The sequence below is a fragment of the Sciurus carolinensis genome, chromosome 14, assembly GCF_902686445.1.
Source record: "Sciurus carolinensis chromosome 14, mSciCar1.2, whole genome shotgun sequence".
Taxonomy (NCBI): domain Eukaryota; kingdom Metazoa; phylum Chordata; class Mammalia; order Rodentia; family Sciuridae; genus Sciurus; species Sciurus carolinensis.
In genome coordinates this window covers 30914609-30930160 of record NC_062226.1, presented here as the reverse complement: position 1 = coordinate 30930160, position 15552 = coordinate 30914609, and the positions used below count along the sequence as shown (strand labels likewise).

The following is a 15552-nucleotide window of genomic DNA, read 5'->3' as shown; positions in this document are numbered from 1 at the left end:
CTCATTGTTTGCCATGTCCTAAATAAAGAGTTTCTAATATTAAAAAAAAAAAAGGATGAAAGAGTTAAAAAGCACATGGGCTGGAAGTCAGAAGACCTGTTTCTGTACTGGCTCTGCTGCTGTTCATCTGTATGAACCTTTTGAACATCTCCGGATCTCAATTTGTTCATCTGTAGAGCATGGGTTGTCAATCCCTACATTTTCCCTCAGTGTTCTTAAGCAGATATGAAGACAGAAAATTTAAAAACAAGTGGAAGATGTGGCTATTGGATCAAACTGGGCAACTGCTTGAGCTCTCTCATATAATCCTCCATTGTTTTTTTAAAAAATATTTTGTTGCAGTTGGAAACAATACCCTTATTTATTTTTATGTGGTGCTGAGGATTGAACCTAGTGCTTCACATGTGCTAGGCAAGCATTCTACCACTGAGCTACAACCTCAGCCCTAATCCTCCATTTTTAAAAGGAACTTCCTGGCTACTAGTTTACGAAGTATTTTCAAAGGACATGTGTTTCTAACTTTTGAGAAGAGTAATTTTCAAGTGTTAGTCTGGGAATAGGTTCAACAGGAATCTCAGTTCATTTCCAGTTTGAATGAACAGTTCTTATTGTGGCTTAGTCAGAAGTAGGACTGCTTGAAAGCTGAGTTGTATAATCTTCAGAAACCACAGTGAAGTCAGCCTCTCTTCTAACAGTGTTTGCTCTGGACCAGATGCTCTGCAGGTTCCGGCCCCATGTCCCATGTTACACTTTAAACATCATCACTAGCATCTTTATCCAAAACATACTTGCATTTTATGTGCTTATGTAAAACTACCAAACTTTTTAAGCTCTGGTATCCTCCAAAAACTTATGTGTGAGACAATGCAAGAATTTTCAGAGGTGAAATGGTTAGATTATGAGAGGTGTGACCTCATCAGTGGATTAATCCTAATTTAGATTAATTGAGCATTAACTGTAAGCAGGAGGGGTGTGGCTGGAGGAGGGTAGGTTACAGGGGAGGGAGGGGGCATGACTTTAGGGTACATATTCTGTCCCTTGTGAGCCAAGCTCCTTTCTGCTTTCTGTTGCCATGTGTTGAGCTGCTTTCTTCCACCATGTCCTCCATCTCTCAGGCCCAGAGCTATGGAGTCAGCACTGTCTATGGACTGAGACTTCTGAAACCATGAGCCCAAATAAACTTTTCCTCCTCTTTCCTCCTCTACTTTTTTTTTTTTTTTTTTAAACTTGTCATGTCATTTGGTCACAGCTATACAAAGCTGACTAAAACAGCTAATTACAACAGTGAAAAAGTCTACCACATGTCCTTTATAGGCTAAGCATTTGCTTGTGTCTCATATCCATTTTGCTATTTAATCCTCAAGTGTACTTTAAAAGGTAGGTCCTACTGTCCTCATTTTACATGTGAAGGAGACCTAGAGGGGTCAGATGACTTGCCCAAGGGCATGGAAGAGATATGGTCCATGTCTTCTCTTCTACAACATCACATACCAGAAGAAAAAGAAATGTGGTTGAACTGTTAGGTCCAAAAGTTAGGGAAGAGGATTGCTACTAGTATAGAGTTCACCCATTCTGGATCCTTCTGAAATGTCCAATTGCCAAAGAGTCAGAATATGACCAAAAAAAATTAATATTAAGTTACAATTGAACAGAAGTAATTGGATTTTGACGATTCAGAGAGCTCTTACAGATCTGGCTATGCCTTAAATTTCTCACTAATAATATCAATTATCAGTGTACGACAGATTGATGAGAAAAGAAAATGCCACATCATCTGCCTACAAGATGCCAGAGACTGTATATATTTTATCAGTTTTTATTACACCAGGTCAAGGAAACAAATGGAATATATCAACATGGTCCTGCCTCTTTAGGCATGTATTCTAAACATACACTCATTCTCAAAACCAATGAGAAGGAAACTTGTCAGAAAGATCTCACCTTTCACCAGATTCTACCCTTAAAATCCTAAAACAGTTGTGTACAAGATTTTTGGCAGTCACAAGCTCTATCACAAAGAAGAGCTTACAAACAACAGAAGAATATAACTGGTATTTAAATGTACCCTCGTTGGGTGGGACCTACTGCATGAGGCAGTGTGGCTGTGTGGAGGGAGAGAGGTCCAGACCTGTGGCAAACTGCTACTCCTGCCAGGGGCTACCAAAGCCAAGGCTCTTGACTTGGGTGTGTCCCTCAACCGTCCCAGTGCCTTTACTCCTAGCAACATTAAACAATGAAATATTTGCAAGCAACCATGTCTGAATAAAGAGCTCAATATTTGAATTTCCAGGAAGTGGCCAACTTCAGAAAGGCGTTTCTTGGCACTCTAGAGCAGACTGGGATGAAAGTTGTACCGGAGGCTGGAGAAGAGCCCAATGTGTTTCACCAGGTTGGGCTCCACCACATAGGCCCGCTCTCCCTTGGCCCTCAACAGTGAGTACAGTGCCATGTCCTTGCCAAAGCCCTTGTGGCAGTATACCTGGGACAGGTAGGTGAGGGTCCGGCGGGCTGCAGGGGCAGGGAAGAGCATGGCTGGGGTGCAACACTGAGAAGCAGGAACCACACTGTACAAGGAAGGACTCAGGCGCCGCAGTTCCAGGAAGTAGTGCCGGCCCACGAGTTCAACCAGCCCCATGCTATACAGGGAGAAGAAGAGCATGACAGGCCAGCTGAAGCCTGGACGGCTGGCAAACCTCATGTATATCCAGGTGAGCAAAGGCCCCAGCAACATGCCCACGCCGACCCACTCCAGGATCCGCATGGGCTCTGGGTTGATGTAGTTCTGAAGTCTCTCGGGATGATACAGCTTTAGATACAGGGCATCTTGGAGATGTGGCTCGGAGAAGCGAGCCCGTAGCAAATGCTCTAAGACTGGGAAGATCTGCTCCTCCGGAACAGCATCATCTTCCACCATCAGCACGTAGTCTGGGTTGTAGGTCTGCAGTGATGACTCCAGGCAATAGACATAGTCCTGTTTCTCTTTCTCAAAGGAGTTGGTCGAAGGGTCGTCACCGTAATCATCCTCAGTGCCCTCATAGCGGTTGGCCACGGGGACGTACTTGGAGAGCAGCTTGGCATCAAAATGGCTCACGCTGCGCTCCACGTTGCACAGGAAGAGCTGGTGCCCCTCGCACTGGGGGCCGCACTGCTGCAGAAGCCGGTGGAACTGGGATACCACCTGCAGGACATAGTGGAAGCCTGGCTGCCTGTCCACAGTGATGATAGTGATCACCAGCCAGGGCCGAGGAGTGGCCTGCCAGACAATGGGCACTGAGCCATTGGCAGAGGGCAGCTCCTCAAAGTAATGAAGGGCGGCCTCCCCTTCCTTCAAGCTTTGCTGCAGGAACTCTTGGCTCATTTGGTTCAGATGCCAATGGCGCAGATAGAAGTAAGAGTGCAGAAGCCGGTGACAGGCCAAGGGGGCCAGCAGGCCAAACGTCACCACCGTTAGGATGAAGAGTTGGACAGCAGTGCTGCCCCAGGAGAGTCGCCGCAGCCTCCGGAGGAGCATGGCAGCTGAAGAGGTTGATGTACTCATGAGGTCAACTTTTGGTCATGTCTGATCCCAAGAACAAAGCATCCTGGAACTCAGGCCAGAATCAAAGCAAGTCAAACCTAAGGAGAGAAAGTAAAGAGTGGTTTTAAAAAAAAGTTCTGAGAACCAAACCCAGCACATATCAAACTAGAAGTTCTAGCTGGAGGCTGTATAACTACCAGAGGCTTTATGTTCTGTAGTGAACTCATCTTTAGTTATACCTGTTAGTGATCTCTGGGATACTATCTTAGTTCTATAAGTATCAAGATCTTGGTACATTCAAGTCCCCAAGCATAAAGATGCTCAGTTAGATTTACAGTGTCAAAAAAATCACCAGCTAGACTGTTAAAATCCTTATGTCGATTCTCCAACTATATAGACATGGGTTCTTAAAAGGGACACCAAAAAACTAGGCTTGGTATAAACTCTTGTCTTGCCTGCACATCCCAAACAAGAAAAATAATACTTGGGATTCCCTAAAATGTCTTGTTAATTTAATATCATATTGTATTCATTTTTCTCTAATCTCATGCACCCATATCATCTCATACATATTCATTTAGTCCTGATTGTTCTCTTATTTTTATAGAACTATCATGGAAACCGGTGAGAGCAAGTATTGTGGGCATATTGAAAATGCCATTAAAATGAATCTGTTTTCAAACTCAAGTAATATTTTAGGAGAAAGTAGGACGAATGTTCTGACAGAAAATAGATTTGCACCAAACAATAGAAACAGAAGGACAAAGCCAGTAAAAACCAGTGAGGTCAATGCAAATCTAAATGGTTTCCATGGTACCAAATATAAACCTCTTGCTTCAGAAGCATGATAAAGTTTGTACACATTTGGAAGAAAATGGTCAGTTAATTTTTGTGAAGAACAGGTTGTCCAGGCTCCATGCAACATTGTGGTAGTGGTCTGCTCCACATCCGTGTTCTCCCCTTCTCGAGCACACACAAACCTAGCCTGTCTCCTCCCCGGTGGGGTCATATGACTAGGGTTTGCCAGGACGTGTGGGCAAGCTTAAAGGTGTGACTTCTGGGCCAGGCGATAAAGAGATGTGTCCCCTCTCCACTTCTCTTTTCCACTCTGCCAGCCAGAAATAGAGAAGGATGGAGCCACTTATAGCAAGAGCCTGTATCCTTGAATGACTGCCTGGAACAGCTCCCAAAGATCACATCCCAACCTAGAGTGGTCTCTGCTGTGAGCAATACATCAACCATTGTGTCTAGCCACAAATGATTTTTGGACTTGTTTATTGCAGTAGTTAGCCTGGCCATCCCTCTATGGTTGTGTAGAATACCAAACCTCTCTGAACAGTTCAATGGAATAATAATTCAAGGACGTAAAAAGATAAATCTAGTGAAATTCTAGGGACAGAAGCAGATTATGCTGGGTGACCCCAGAGGTGAGATACATTACTCTACTACTAGTAAGAGACTTAGATAGTACTCAAAGAGGAAAATTATGAACTTCCAAGATACTGCAGACTATTTGTTTCTGCCTTTGATTTCCTTAGGTCTTACATGGGATTCCACATTCACATGGCCTCATCAGCCCATATCATACTTAGTGGATGCAAATATTGGAATAGGGCTAAGCTCATGCTCCTAGTATAATAGCCCTGGGAGTAGGGGCATTCAGGTGACTTCCTGCTAACACTTCTGTCCTTTTCCTTGCTATAACTCAAGGGAGCTGGACCCATATAGGGGAGGAACTAAACAAAGTCAACAAGATAAGGCAGGAAGCTTGGAAAATGCCAGGCACACAGTAAGCAGTATCACTTACTATGATAAGGTAGGTGGGCCAGAATAGGAGCACTAAGAATAGACATAAAGAGGACCTTTAATCCCAGGTGATTTTCTTTCCTAGGGACAATAAAATCATTAATATTGTACAAAGTTCCTTAACAAATAAGGTTACAAGACAGCAGGTTCATTGATGACAGGGAAGGTGAGGGATTCAGTTGAATCCCTGCCTGCATGCAGTGATCAGCTCTTGCTAGGGTGATGAATGGCCCCAGACCTTCATAACTTACAATAACAACATGCATTTCTTGTACACAGGTCTGTGGATAGCTGTGGCCCAGCTGGACTCAGGTCTAGAATGTAGGTTGCAAGCAGATCATCGGTCGTGTCTCTCCTTCCAGATCAACCTGCAGAGGGAACAGTTACCTAGGGAGTGATCTTATGTTGAACAGAAGCTGCACAAGAGGCTGAGTCAAAACATGCAGGTACAGTTACATCCTTGTGTGGGTGTGCTACAGATCAAGCCCATTCACCACCCACTGGCCCAAGCCAAGGGGCAGGGAAATTCACTTCTCCCACAGAGCTGGGGAGGGGGGTTGTGAAGATTCCACAGAAAGAAAAAGCAGGCCAACTGTTAGACCCTCAGGAGAAAGTAAGGGATCTATCAATCTATCTACAGAAATTTCTAGAGTGCTGACAAGGCATAAGACCCAGCCAGGCCTGCCATTATTCTACACTGTATGCATCAGAACAGGCTTTAGTAATGATCTCCAAATCTCAGTGCTTTATAAGAGCTAAGGTGTTTTGTTTTGGTTTGTTTTGTATTTTAATGTGACAAGGGAAAACAGTTCACGTATATATAAGAAAGAAGCAATAAATATATTTTATTATAAATATGCTACAGGAAAAATAATCAAGAAATCATGATAAAATGCATTTCTTCTCTTATTGTTAAATTTTAAATAAAAAGATTCTGGAGTACTTTTTAATTACTCTGAAAGTTTTTTTAGGTGTATATGAGCCAAAAAACCAAGAGAACAATACCATTTTGGAAACAAACTGTGTAATTAGATTTACCTATTCATATTGATATAACCATAAAGGGGAAATACTCTGTTTTTCAATTTCTACAACCCCTACATAATATATTAGTTTTTTCTTTTCTTCTCCCCCCACCTCTATTTTTTTAATGACTAAGGTTTATTCCCTGGTCATGTTACTTGTCTGTGCCTCTGTTCCATGTTTCTATACTCCAGAACCCAGAGAGGTAAACAGCCTTATTTTTGAATACTATTTTGTGGCTGAGAGAAAAGAGAAATAGTGAACCACAATCTAGCTCTCACGCTGCTGTTCAAAAGTGACACCATCATTTCCACCCACATTTCACTGACCAGATCAAGTTACATAATAACTTGAGCTCAGCAGAGCAGGATATGGAATTTTCCTATAGGAAGAGGGTACCCAAAGCCTGAAGTCAAAGATTGAAGAAATGCACTTCTCCTTTGAATAAAAAATGCAATCTAGCACACCTACCTTGGACCACACAAGATAATTCGATCCTTTTCCTAGAATTCTAGAGTCACCCACTGTGTCACCTGCTCAGGCCCACAGCCCAGTAACACTGTAAACTGATCCGCACCTGTGAGTTGGCCTGGTAACAATCATTACACTCTCAATTTAATGGAACAATATTTACTGAGTTCTTATCTGTGCCTTGCAAGTGAACCTTGAAACCCAATCACTCCCCAAACTGGATTCTGCCTGTTACCATGCTAGGTATAGGACCCAGGAAAGACAGCAAAGAAGAAAGATACTAATAAACATGAACTAGGGCTGGCATGAATAAATGGAACGTCATTGACAGGTAGGTTTTTGTGCAGTTTCTGAAAATTAAACTCAAGGTATGAGCAGCAGAACACCAGGCTAGGAATCAGGAGATGAGCACTTGAGGACTAGCCACATTTCTCAAGTCTGCTCCTTCCTGAATGACACCAGGTTCTGACTTCTCCCTCCATCCAGTCACTTTCCAGTGCCACCTCCATGGTCTCTTACTATGCCTCTCTTTTCTCCTTCCCTGTCCATTGTCATGCCTTCCTCACTACACACCCTCATCACCCTCATCACTTCCAGGTCAGCTGATTGCAATAGGCTCCTAAGTGGACTTCCGAACTCCAGCACGAGTGACAGATTTGAAATTAAAAGATCTGGGTCCAATCAAGGCCCCAACGCTCATTAATGAGATCAGTTTGTAGAAATAAGTCATTCCTCACCCTGGTCCTATTTTGTCTCTTTGCAAAATAGTAAAATTGAAAATTATCTAATTTATTAGGTATTGTTTAGATGAAAAAGACACAGGTTACAAAAGCCCTATGTCAGGCATGAGACACTGTGCAAATCATGGCAATATTTTACATTATCGGTGTCCACCTCATCCTTTGAAGTACAGGTCAGAACACGGCACTCTTTTCTGGAAAACCATTCAATGATTCTTCGGTGACTACGGAATAAAGTCTGAAGTCTTTGCCAAGATTCTTCACAAGCCAGTTCTATCTTTCCAGCTGCATTCCTTCTCCAGAAAATGCTAACACAATTGTCAAAATCAGATCAAAAGGTACCTCTTCCACAAGCTAAGAATAATTTCCTCTAACCAGAAGTAAACTCTTTTATACATATTGGGATTCTTTCTATGTTTTTTCCCATGACATTCAATTGTTACTTCCTATTTTAGAATGCACTATTGTTGAAATATTGAAGTTCCAGGAACACTCTCCACCAATCCCAACCCTGCAGGTGCTCAGGGCTCTTATCTAACAAGGCATAATATTTGCATTGAACCTACTGCATATCCTCCTGTGTACTTAAAATCATTTATCATTTATAAGCTGGGCATGGTGGTGCACACCTATATTCTCAGTGCCTATGGTGGGTGGGCCAGAAGGATGTCAAGTTCAAAGCCAGCCTCAGCAACTTAGTGAGGCCCTAAGTAACACAGCAAGACCCAGTTTCAAAATAAAACATAAAAAGGCTGGGGATATGGCTCAGTGGTTGAGTGCTCCTGGGTTCAATCCCTGATACCAAAAAATAAAAAAATAAAAGTAATTTATATAATACCTAATACAATGAAAATTGTATTTAAGGCATAGTTGTACTATAATGTCTAGGGAATGACAAGAAAAATAAGTCTGTACATGTTTAGTACAGATGGATTTCTTTTTTTGAATTATTTTTAATTCACAATTGGTTGAACACACAGATGTGGAACCTGAGCTACAGAGGGCTGATTGTACCTATTTATCGCTACCACTTATTAATTCCCTACAATATATCCCAGGGTTGTGTGAGACCCTTTACTCTTTCTTCTGACTAAAACAGCACCTTTCAACTAGCAATGCAATTAATCCCATTTAGCTGCGAACAGAAATAAATGCTAGTAAATCAAAAGCAGGAAATTCAAACACGGGTCAAATTTAAAGCCCATGTGTTATTCAGGATGCCTAGTGCCTCCATCATTTTTATTTATGGACCTTCACTTATGCCCCAGTTGGACTTCTAAATCCCTTTTTAGTGGATTCAGACTGATATATCTTTGATACCCCTTATGGACTCAGCGTAGCAGTCTATACGTAGATAAAGCTTAACGACTGTTGAGTAAATAAAAGGCCATGTGAAAACCTCTATGGGCCTTGATTTTTCAGTTATAAAACAGAGTATTAAAAAGTCTGATCACATAATGGGCAGAGACCAACTTACTAGTAAATATTGATGAGCATTTACGTGCCAGGCACTATTCTTAGCAACTCATGGATCCTCAGAAAAAGACCATGAGAAGTCATCAACCCTATTTTATAGCTGAAAAGACTAAAGCACAATTAACTTGTACCTGAGGTTAACCAAGCTTTTAAGTTTGGAACCCAGGCAGACTGGTTCCCAAACCCATATTCTCAACCCATATATACTACTGCCTCTGCACAGATTGGAAGCATAAGAAAATCGGCTGAAAAACAATTAAAAATGGCCAAGGATTTTGGAATGTGGTAGGCAATATAATTAACATAAAAAATAACATACAAAATATATGCATTTATATATACCTTATAACTCTGATTACCTCTGATTATATACTTACACTATAGATATGTATATGTGTATAATATACTTAAATGCTTTCATGTGATCAATAAAAATTAATTAATGGAATATAAGGTCTCAATCAAAATGGAAAAATAAAAACCCAACTAAAACACCTAGGAATAAATTTAAGAAATATAGAGAATATACACACATACTACAAATTCTACTAAAGGACATTTAAAATGTCATTAATAAAAAACATTTTACCAAAGACTAGTAATTGAAAGAGGTACCTTTCTCCAAATTAATATCTATATTGAACATAATATAATTATAACTCAATTAAAGAGGGAATGATGTAGATCAACAAATGGGCATTTGCCTATAAAATGGTAAAATTTTTAGAGGTAACATTGGGACAGTATTTATAAACATGTTATATGTTCTCCATCTTTGACATAGCAATTCTACTTCTAAGAATATAACTGACAGAAATGCCAACACATCGTACCAAAAATGGATAAGGAATTTTCATTTAAGTTTGGTTTTACAAAGAAAAAAGGAGAAAGAGGAGGAGAGGAACGGAGGGAGGAAAGAAGGAAAAATGGAAGGAAAGAATAAATCAAAGGAGGGAGAAAAATGTAGCAAGGAAGGGGGAAAATTAATTTCAGGTCAACAAAATGTCTAAGAATGGGGAAAAAGATTTTTAGATAATCACAAGAGTATGCTAGGAAGACATTAAAAAGTCTGGGGCGGGGGTTAAATAGGCTAAAATAAAAGAAGTGCTAGCTAGGTCTCTACTATGGAATGAATTTCTGTATCTGTACAAAATTCATGTTAAAACTCTATATTATTTCCAAATGTGATGGTATTCCAAGATCCAGATCAGATCTTTGGAAGGTAATTAGGTCCTGAGCCCTCACAATAGGTTTAGTGCCCTTGTAATAAGAGATAATAGAAAGCTTGCTTTCCTGCTCTCTTCACCTCAAGTCAGGACAGAATGAGAATCCTGCCCTGCAGTTTCTAACCAGGAAGAGGGCACCCTGACCTGAAAATGTTCAGCCTCCAGAACTGTGAGAAATTTCTGTTGTTTAAGGGGCTTGGACTGTGGTAATCTGTTAGAGCAGCCCAAACAGACTAAGACAATTTCTAAAAGAAAATGCAAACTGTCAAGGCAACTGCAGAAAAATGTACATACTCTGAACACTTTGCTTTTTAAATGTGGAGTATCACTTGGTGAAGGAGAGATGAAGGGTGTGGGAGATGGAGGTTTCCTGTTTGCTTTCCATACTTCTGCAATGAACATAAAACTTTTATGATCATTACTAAGCATTTGATTCACTAACACTTGAGTCCTATGCCAGGCACTGGTATGGTGAACATGAGAGCCAGGGAGCCTAAATCCATATTTTTATCCTTAATTGAAATGGTTTAGTACAGTTATGATATATTGAATGATTGTATGTTTGCATGTGTGTAGACTTTTGCATCTCTCTGTGTATTTTGGTGCCAGAATCATGCCAGCTTAATTACTGAAGCTTTAAAATAAGTTTTAATACCTATTAGGCAGATTCACTCTTCTGGCTTTAAGGAAAAAAAAAAAACTTTGAGATACACTTTACAAACAAAAAATGTACCTTTTAATTTTATAATTCAATGACACTTATCAAATTTATACACCCATGTAATCACCATCACAATTTAAAAATTGATGGAAGTATTCTAAAAATCATCTGGAATTAAAACTCAAAATCTAACAGGAAATGCTCAGTTTGATGGCAACATATATGACAGATAATCACTACTTTTTGTGTAGTATATAAAGAATGCTTAAAATTCAGAATGGGGGATGTAGCAGAGTGGCAAAATGCTTGCCTAACATGTGGGAGGCCCTGGTTCAATCCCCAGTACTGAGAAGAGTGGAAAAAAATAAAAATAAAGAAGAGAAAGAGTTCAACTGAAAAACGGGCAAAGGAATTAACAGTCAATTCAATCACAGAAACGCAGAAGACTAATATTCAGAGGAACAGTTGATTCGTATGGGTAATCAACAACAAGCAAATTAAAACAAGAAACCGTATTTTTTGGGGGGATGTCCATGTTAAGGATTCAAAACTTCAAGTGCATGTAGTAGAGAAAATTTTAAGAAGATACCCATAAAATCTCAACAAGCTAGAAGTGAAGTGTTAAGTAACCTTTATCATCTCTTTAACATGCTTGTTTCCTAAATATTCTGTAGAAAGTTTATCTTTTAGAGAAATTGTAATAATTCTGTGTTAGGCACGCATAGTTTTCTCTTCTCACAGCATAAAGTACCTGGTGCATGCCCTCTAGAAAAAGAATTGCCCCTAAAACAACTATTTGCCCTGACAAGGTCTAGTTTTCTTGAGGTAAACACACACGCGTACACAAATGCACACACACCTGCAGGTTTTGCTAATGGTCCGCATAGTGAGATCATCATTGGAGCCGCCCTGCGGACGCGCGGGGAGAGCGTGTGGCGAGCAGGAGATGCTTGGGTCACACCGACCCTGCAGGAGCTCGTGCCCCAAGACACTGAGAGCGCAGTGCGGCACTGGTGACACCAGAGCTCAGCGGCCAGAGGGAGGGCGAGAAATGCCCAGAATGTCCTAACTATCGTTCTTGGGAAAAGAATGCGGTCGGGAGATCAGGGTCCGGGATCTAGGGTCTGGCGCCAACCTTGGGCAGTTCCCCTATGCTCAGGCCTCAGTTTTCCTTCCCAAAGGCCGAGGCTGAGCATATCCATCGCTTTGCTGGTTTCTTTCTGCGGGTGTTTTCCGCGAGCTGGGAGGGCGCCCTCCTCTGCCTGATCACCTTCGCCCGGCTGCCGAGCTGCGAGAAACCCCACGCTGCAGCAGCGCTCGAGGCGCAGCCGGCGGCCGGAGGGGCGGACGCGCGACGAGGCTCAGCTGCCCGGGGGCGGCCATTAAGCGACCAGCCCTTAGACGCTGCGTCGGGCTGGGCTCGGTAGCGGTCTTGACCAGGCTTGTACGCGCCCAGCTCGGGTCCTTTGATCCAAGCCGCAACACAGCGGGCGCGGGCGAGGGGTGAAGAGGTGCTTTCCTCCCTGAGCTGACGACCGCCGGGCCGCGCGGCGACGCCCTTCAGCGGTCCCTGTGGTCCTCCGGCAGCAATCGGCCCGCAGCGCGAGCAGGGCCGCAGCGAAGCCAGGGTGCCCGGGGCGCACGGTCGGGGTGCAGGCTTTTCCAGGCAGCACCATACCCCCGTGGGCCCGCTGCAGCCACCCCTGATCCCGTCCCCTTCCTGCGGCGTGCCTCCGGAATGGGTGCTCCCACCACCGTGCCAAAAGGCTGGGCAGACCGTGCGCCGCGCAAACCTACCCGGTAGAGGCGGTCAGCTCCGTCCCGGGCGCACACCGAGGCCGCCTATAGCGTCTTCCAGGCCGGGTGGCTGGCTGATTCCGGTGGAGGCGCCATCCCCGGACTCCGAGGTGCGAGCAGCCGGAGCGGCGCGTGTTGGGTACGCCGCTGAAGCCTCACCTCCTCCCGCCGCGCAGCTCCGGCGCAGGGCTCCCCTAGCTCGGGAAGGCCATGTGACCTGCGAGCTGCGGAGCGACTGCAGCCCCCAAAGCTGGCTTGGGAAAAAAAAAAAAAAAAAGAACGGCAAAAGGCGCCAACTGATGGGCAGTGAGGGAAAAGCAGGGGTCGCCCCAAGTCCAGGGAACGGGAAGCCATATGTCCCTTTTGTGAATGGGACTAGAAACCAGCATTGTATTTTATCAAATGGGGACAGAGATTGCTTCACATTAATGAAACATCTCTCAGTGAGTGTAAGCGCTTTATTAGAAAGTAATTACTTTGAATTCTGAATGGTTTTCATTCTTCCAAAATCCTTCTATTTAAAACATATGATCCTGAGAGAACAGTGGAGATATGAGAAAATATGCACACTGAGAACAATCCTTAAAGAGCAACACAGGAAAAATATGTGAAGTTACCTGAAGAGGGAAAAAATATATATACGTCGAAAGAAAAGTAACAGCCACCTTCATATTACCCTGCCTTTCCCTTCTTGCCAGTTTTCACCACAATTTTATTGTTTTTCTCATTGCTACTAATTCTAGGTTAGTTTGCCTGTCTAGACCAGGGCTTAGCAAATTAAAAGAATATTTCGAGATGTGAGAATTATAAAAAATTCGAGCTTTGGTGATCATAAAGTTGTATTGGAGCATGTCTAATCATTTACATGTTGTCTATGTTATCACACCAAAATGACACATGGTTGAGGCAAAGACCTATAAAGCACAAAACCTAAAGCTTTTTCTACAGGGTTTACTAAAACTTGCTTTAAACGAACTGTTCAGTAGTCAATAGGGGAAACTTTAGAGCCAGCAAATCTCCATATGATTTCTTCTTGTGTATGATAGTTGATACTAAATGCTAAATTCCTTTTGTTGCTTACATCCATCCACCCAAGCATCTCTTGGCCTCTATTCTTTCAACCAACATTTATTGAAGAATTATACTGGTATTAAGGAACGTAATTGATCAAAGTATGTTATGTGCATATATGAATATATCACAATGAAATCCACCATTTTCTATAATTATTATGCACCAATAAAATAATTACTCTTAACAGTGTCAACATTATATGGGAGAATGAGATAGGAATCAGATATGAATCCTGCACTTAAAGATTTTATCTTTAGGAATGTGGGAAAGCCTATACATGGCTGGACAGTATGACAGCTGTGTCCAGTACAGGAAAGGAGGTTGGGAATATATTCCCATCTCCTGGAAGAAAGACTAGCAGTCCTATACTCTGAAATCAAAGGATTGTGACAAACTTGAGTCTAATTCAGATCACTGTCAATGGCCCATTGCTGGCTTCCAATCTATTTACAAATGTTGTGACAAATGAGTTGTGACAAATGAGTCCTTTGTGCCTCAATGTTCTCATCTAGATAACAGAGATGTTTCCTTTATAATTTGAGAGGTTTACATGAAATAATGTATATACTTATCTCTAGACCTGGCAAAATGTCTAGCAAATAATACGTGGTGGATGTTTATTCCCCGTTTAACAAAAATTTACTGAGTATCTATTATGTTGTGCCAGGCAATGTCTGTGTTGTCCAATCTGGTAGCACTATCCACATATAACTATTTAACTTTAGATTAATTAAAACAAAATGAAATTTAAAAGTCACTTCCTGGGTTGTGCTATCCACATTGTAAATGCTCATTACCTACCTGTGGTTCATGACTATTATATTAGTGCAGATATAGAACATTTCCATCATCATAGAAAGTTCTATTGAAAAATGCTGTTGTAGACACCAGAGATTCATCAGTGAACAAAATCAAGTCTTTGCCTTTAGAGAGCTAAATCTGATTGAATTACAAATGATAAACAAATAAATACATAATTTATCAGTTGTTAATAAATATTTTGAATGATAAAATCACTTACCCATAATTTTTGATGGCTAATGTTACTCTAAATGTTTTCAATATAAGAACTTTTTTTTTTTTTTTTAATTTTGTAACCAGGGTGCTACTATGTTAACCAGGTTGACCTCAAACTTTCGATCCTTCTGTTTCAGCTTACCAATGACTGTGTTATCAGAACCTGGGGCCAGAGGGTGTTGAGGTCCCAAGTAACTGGATTTCAATATAAGAAGTAAGAGAAAATGACATAAAAAAGAAAAATGAATTTAATCACAGTTGGATCAAAATTGGGAAGGCAACCAATCTGCCTTCCCCATTCTACAGAATTTTTATGATATATAGGAACAAAAAGCCAGAAAATATACAGCGTAACTTCAGCTAGGTTGTGCTAACCACGGGCTGAGTTACAAGTTCAGTTTTCCCAACCTTTGTTGGTGCCAGGACTTTGGGGTAGAGCTGTCCTATCTTCCAATCGCAGCATGACATGACAGTTTGCTGGGATGATGGAAACTGGGATGGAGAAAATAGCTTGACCAGGAAATGGAGAAGAAAAAACAATTTGGAGTTTCTAATTTAAAATGAGCCCTGCTGCAGCTGGAATTACAAGCACATGGCACTGCACCTGGATTTCAATATAATAACTTTTAACCACTATAATAACCCCATAAGATAAGTAAGCTAAGTAATTTACCTAAAGTCAAACTGCTGGAAAGAGGTAGAACCAGAATTTGAACACACAAAGTTGGGTTCTAGAGTTCATTA

General features: G+C 41.6%; 1 protein-coding gene across 2 annotated transcripts; it reads right to left on the bottom strand.

Annotated features, from left to right (window-relative positions):
* Positions 1 to 1757: 1757 nt before the first annotated feature.
* Positions 1758 to 12936, bottom strand: Pgap4 (post-GPI attachment to proteins GalNAc transferase 4). Of its 2 annotated transcripts, none has more exons than XM_047524780.1 (3): positions 12718 to 12936; positions 5575 to 5691; positions 1758 to 3615 (listed from the first exon to the last, which is right to left on the bottom strand). In XM_047524780.1, the coding sequence occupies exon 3, from the start codon at positions 3536 to 3538 to the stop codon at positions 2327 to 2329; it is 1212 nt and encodes a 403-aa protein (XP_047380736.1). In that variant the 5' UTR covers positions 3539 to 3615; positions 5575 to 5691; positions 12718 to 12936; the 3' UTR covers positions 1758 to 2326. The 2 variants fall into 2 exon arrangements, with proteins under 2 accessions (XP_047380736.1, XP_047380737.1); XM_047524781.1 differs by lacking the exon at positions 12718 to 12936 and adding an exon at positions 6818 to 6921.
* Positions 12937 to 15552: the final 2616 nt, after the last annotated feature.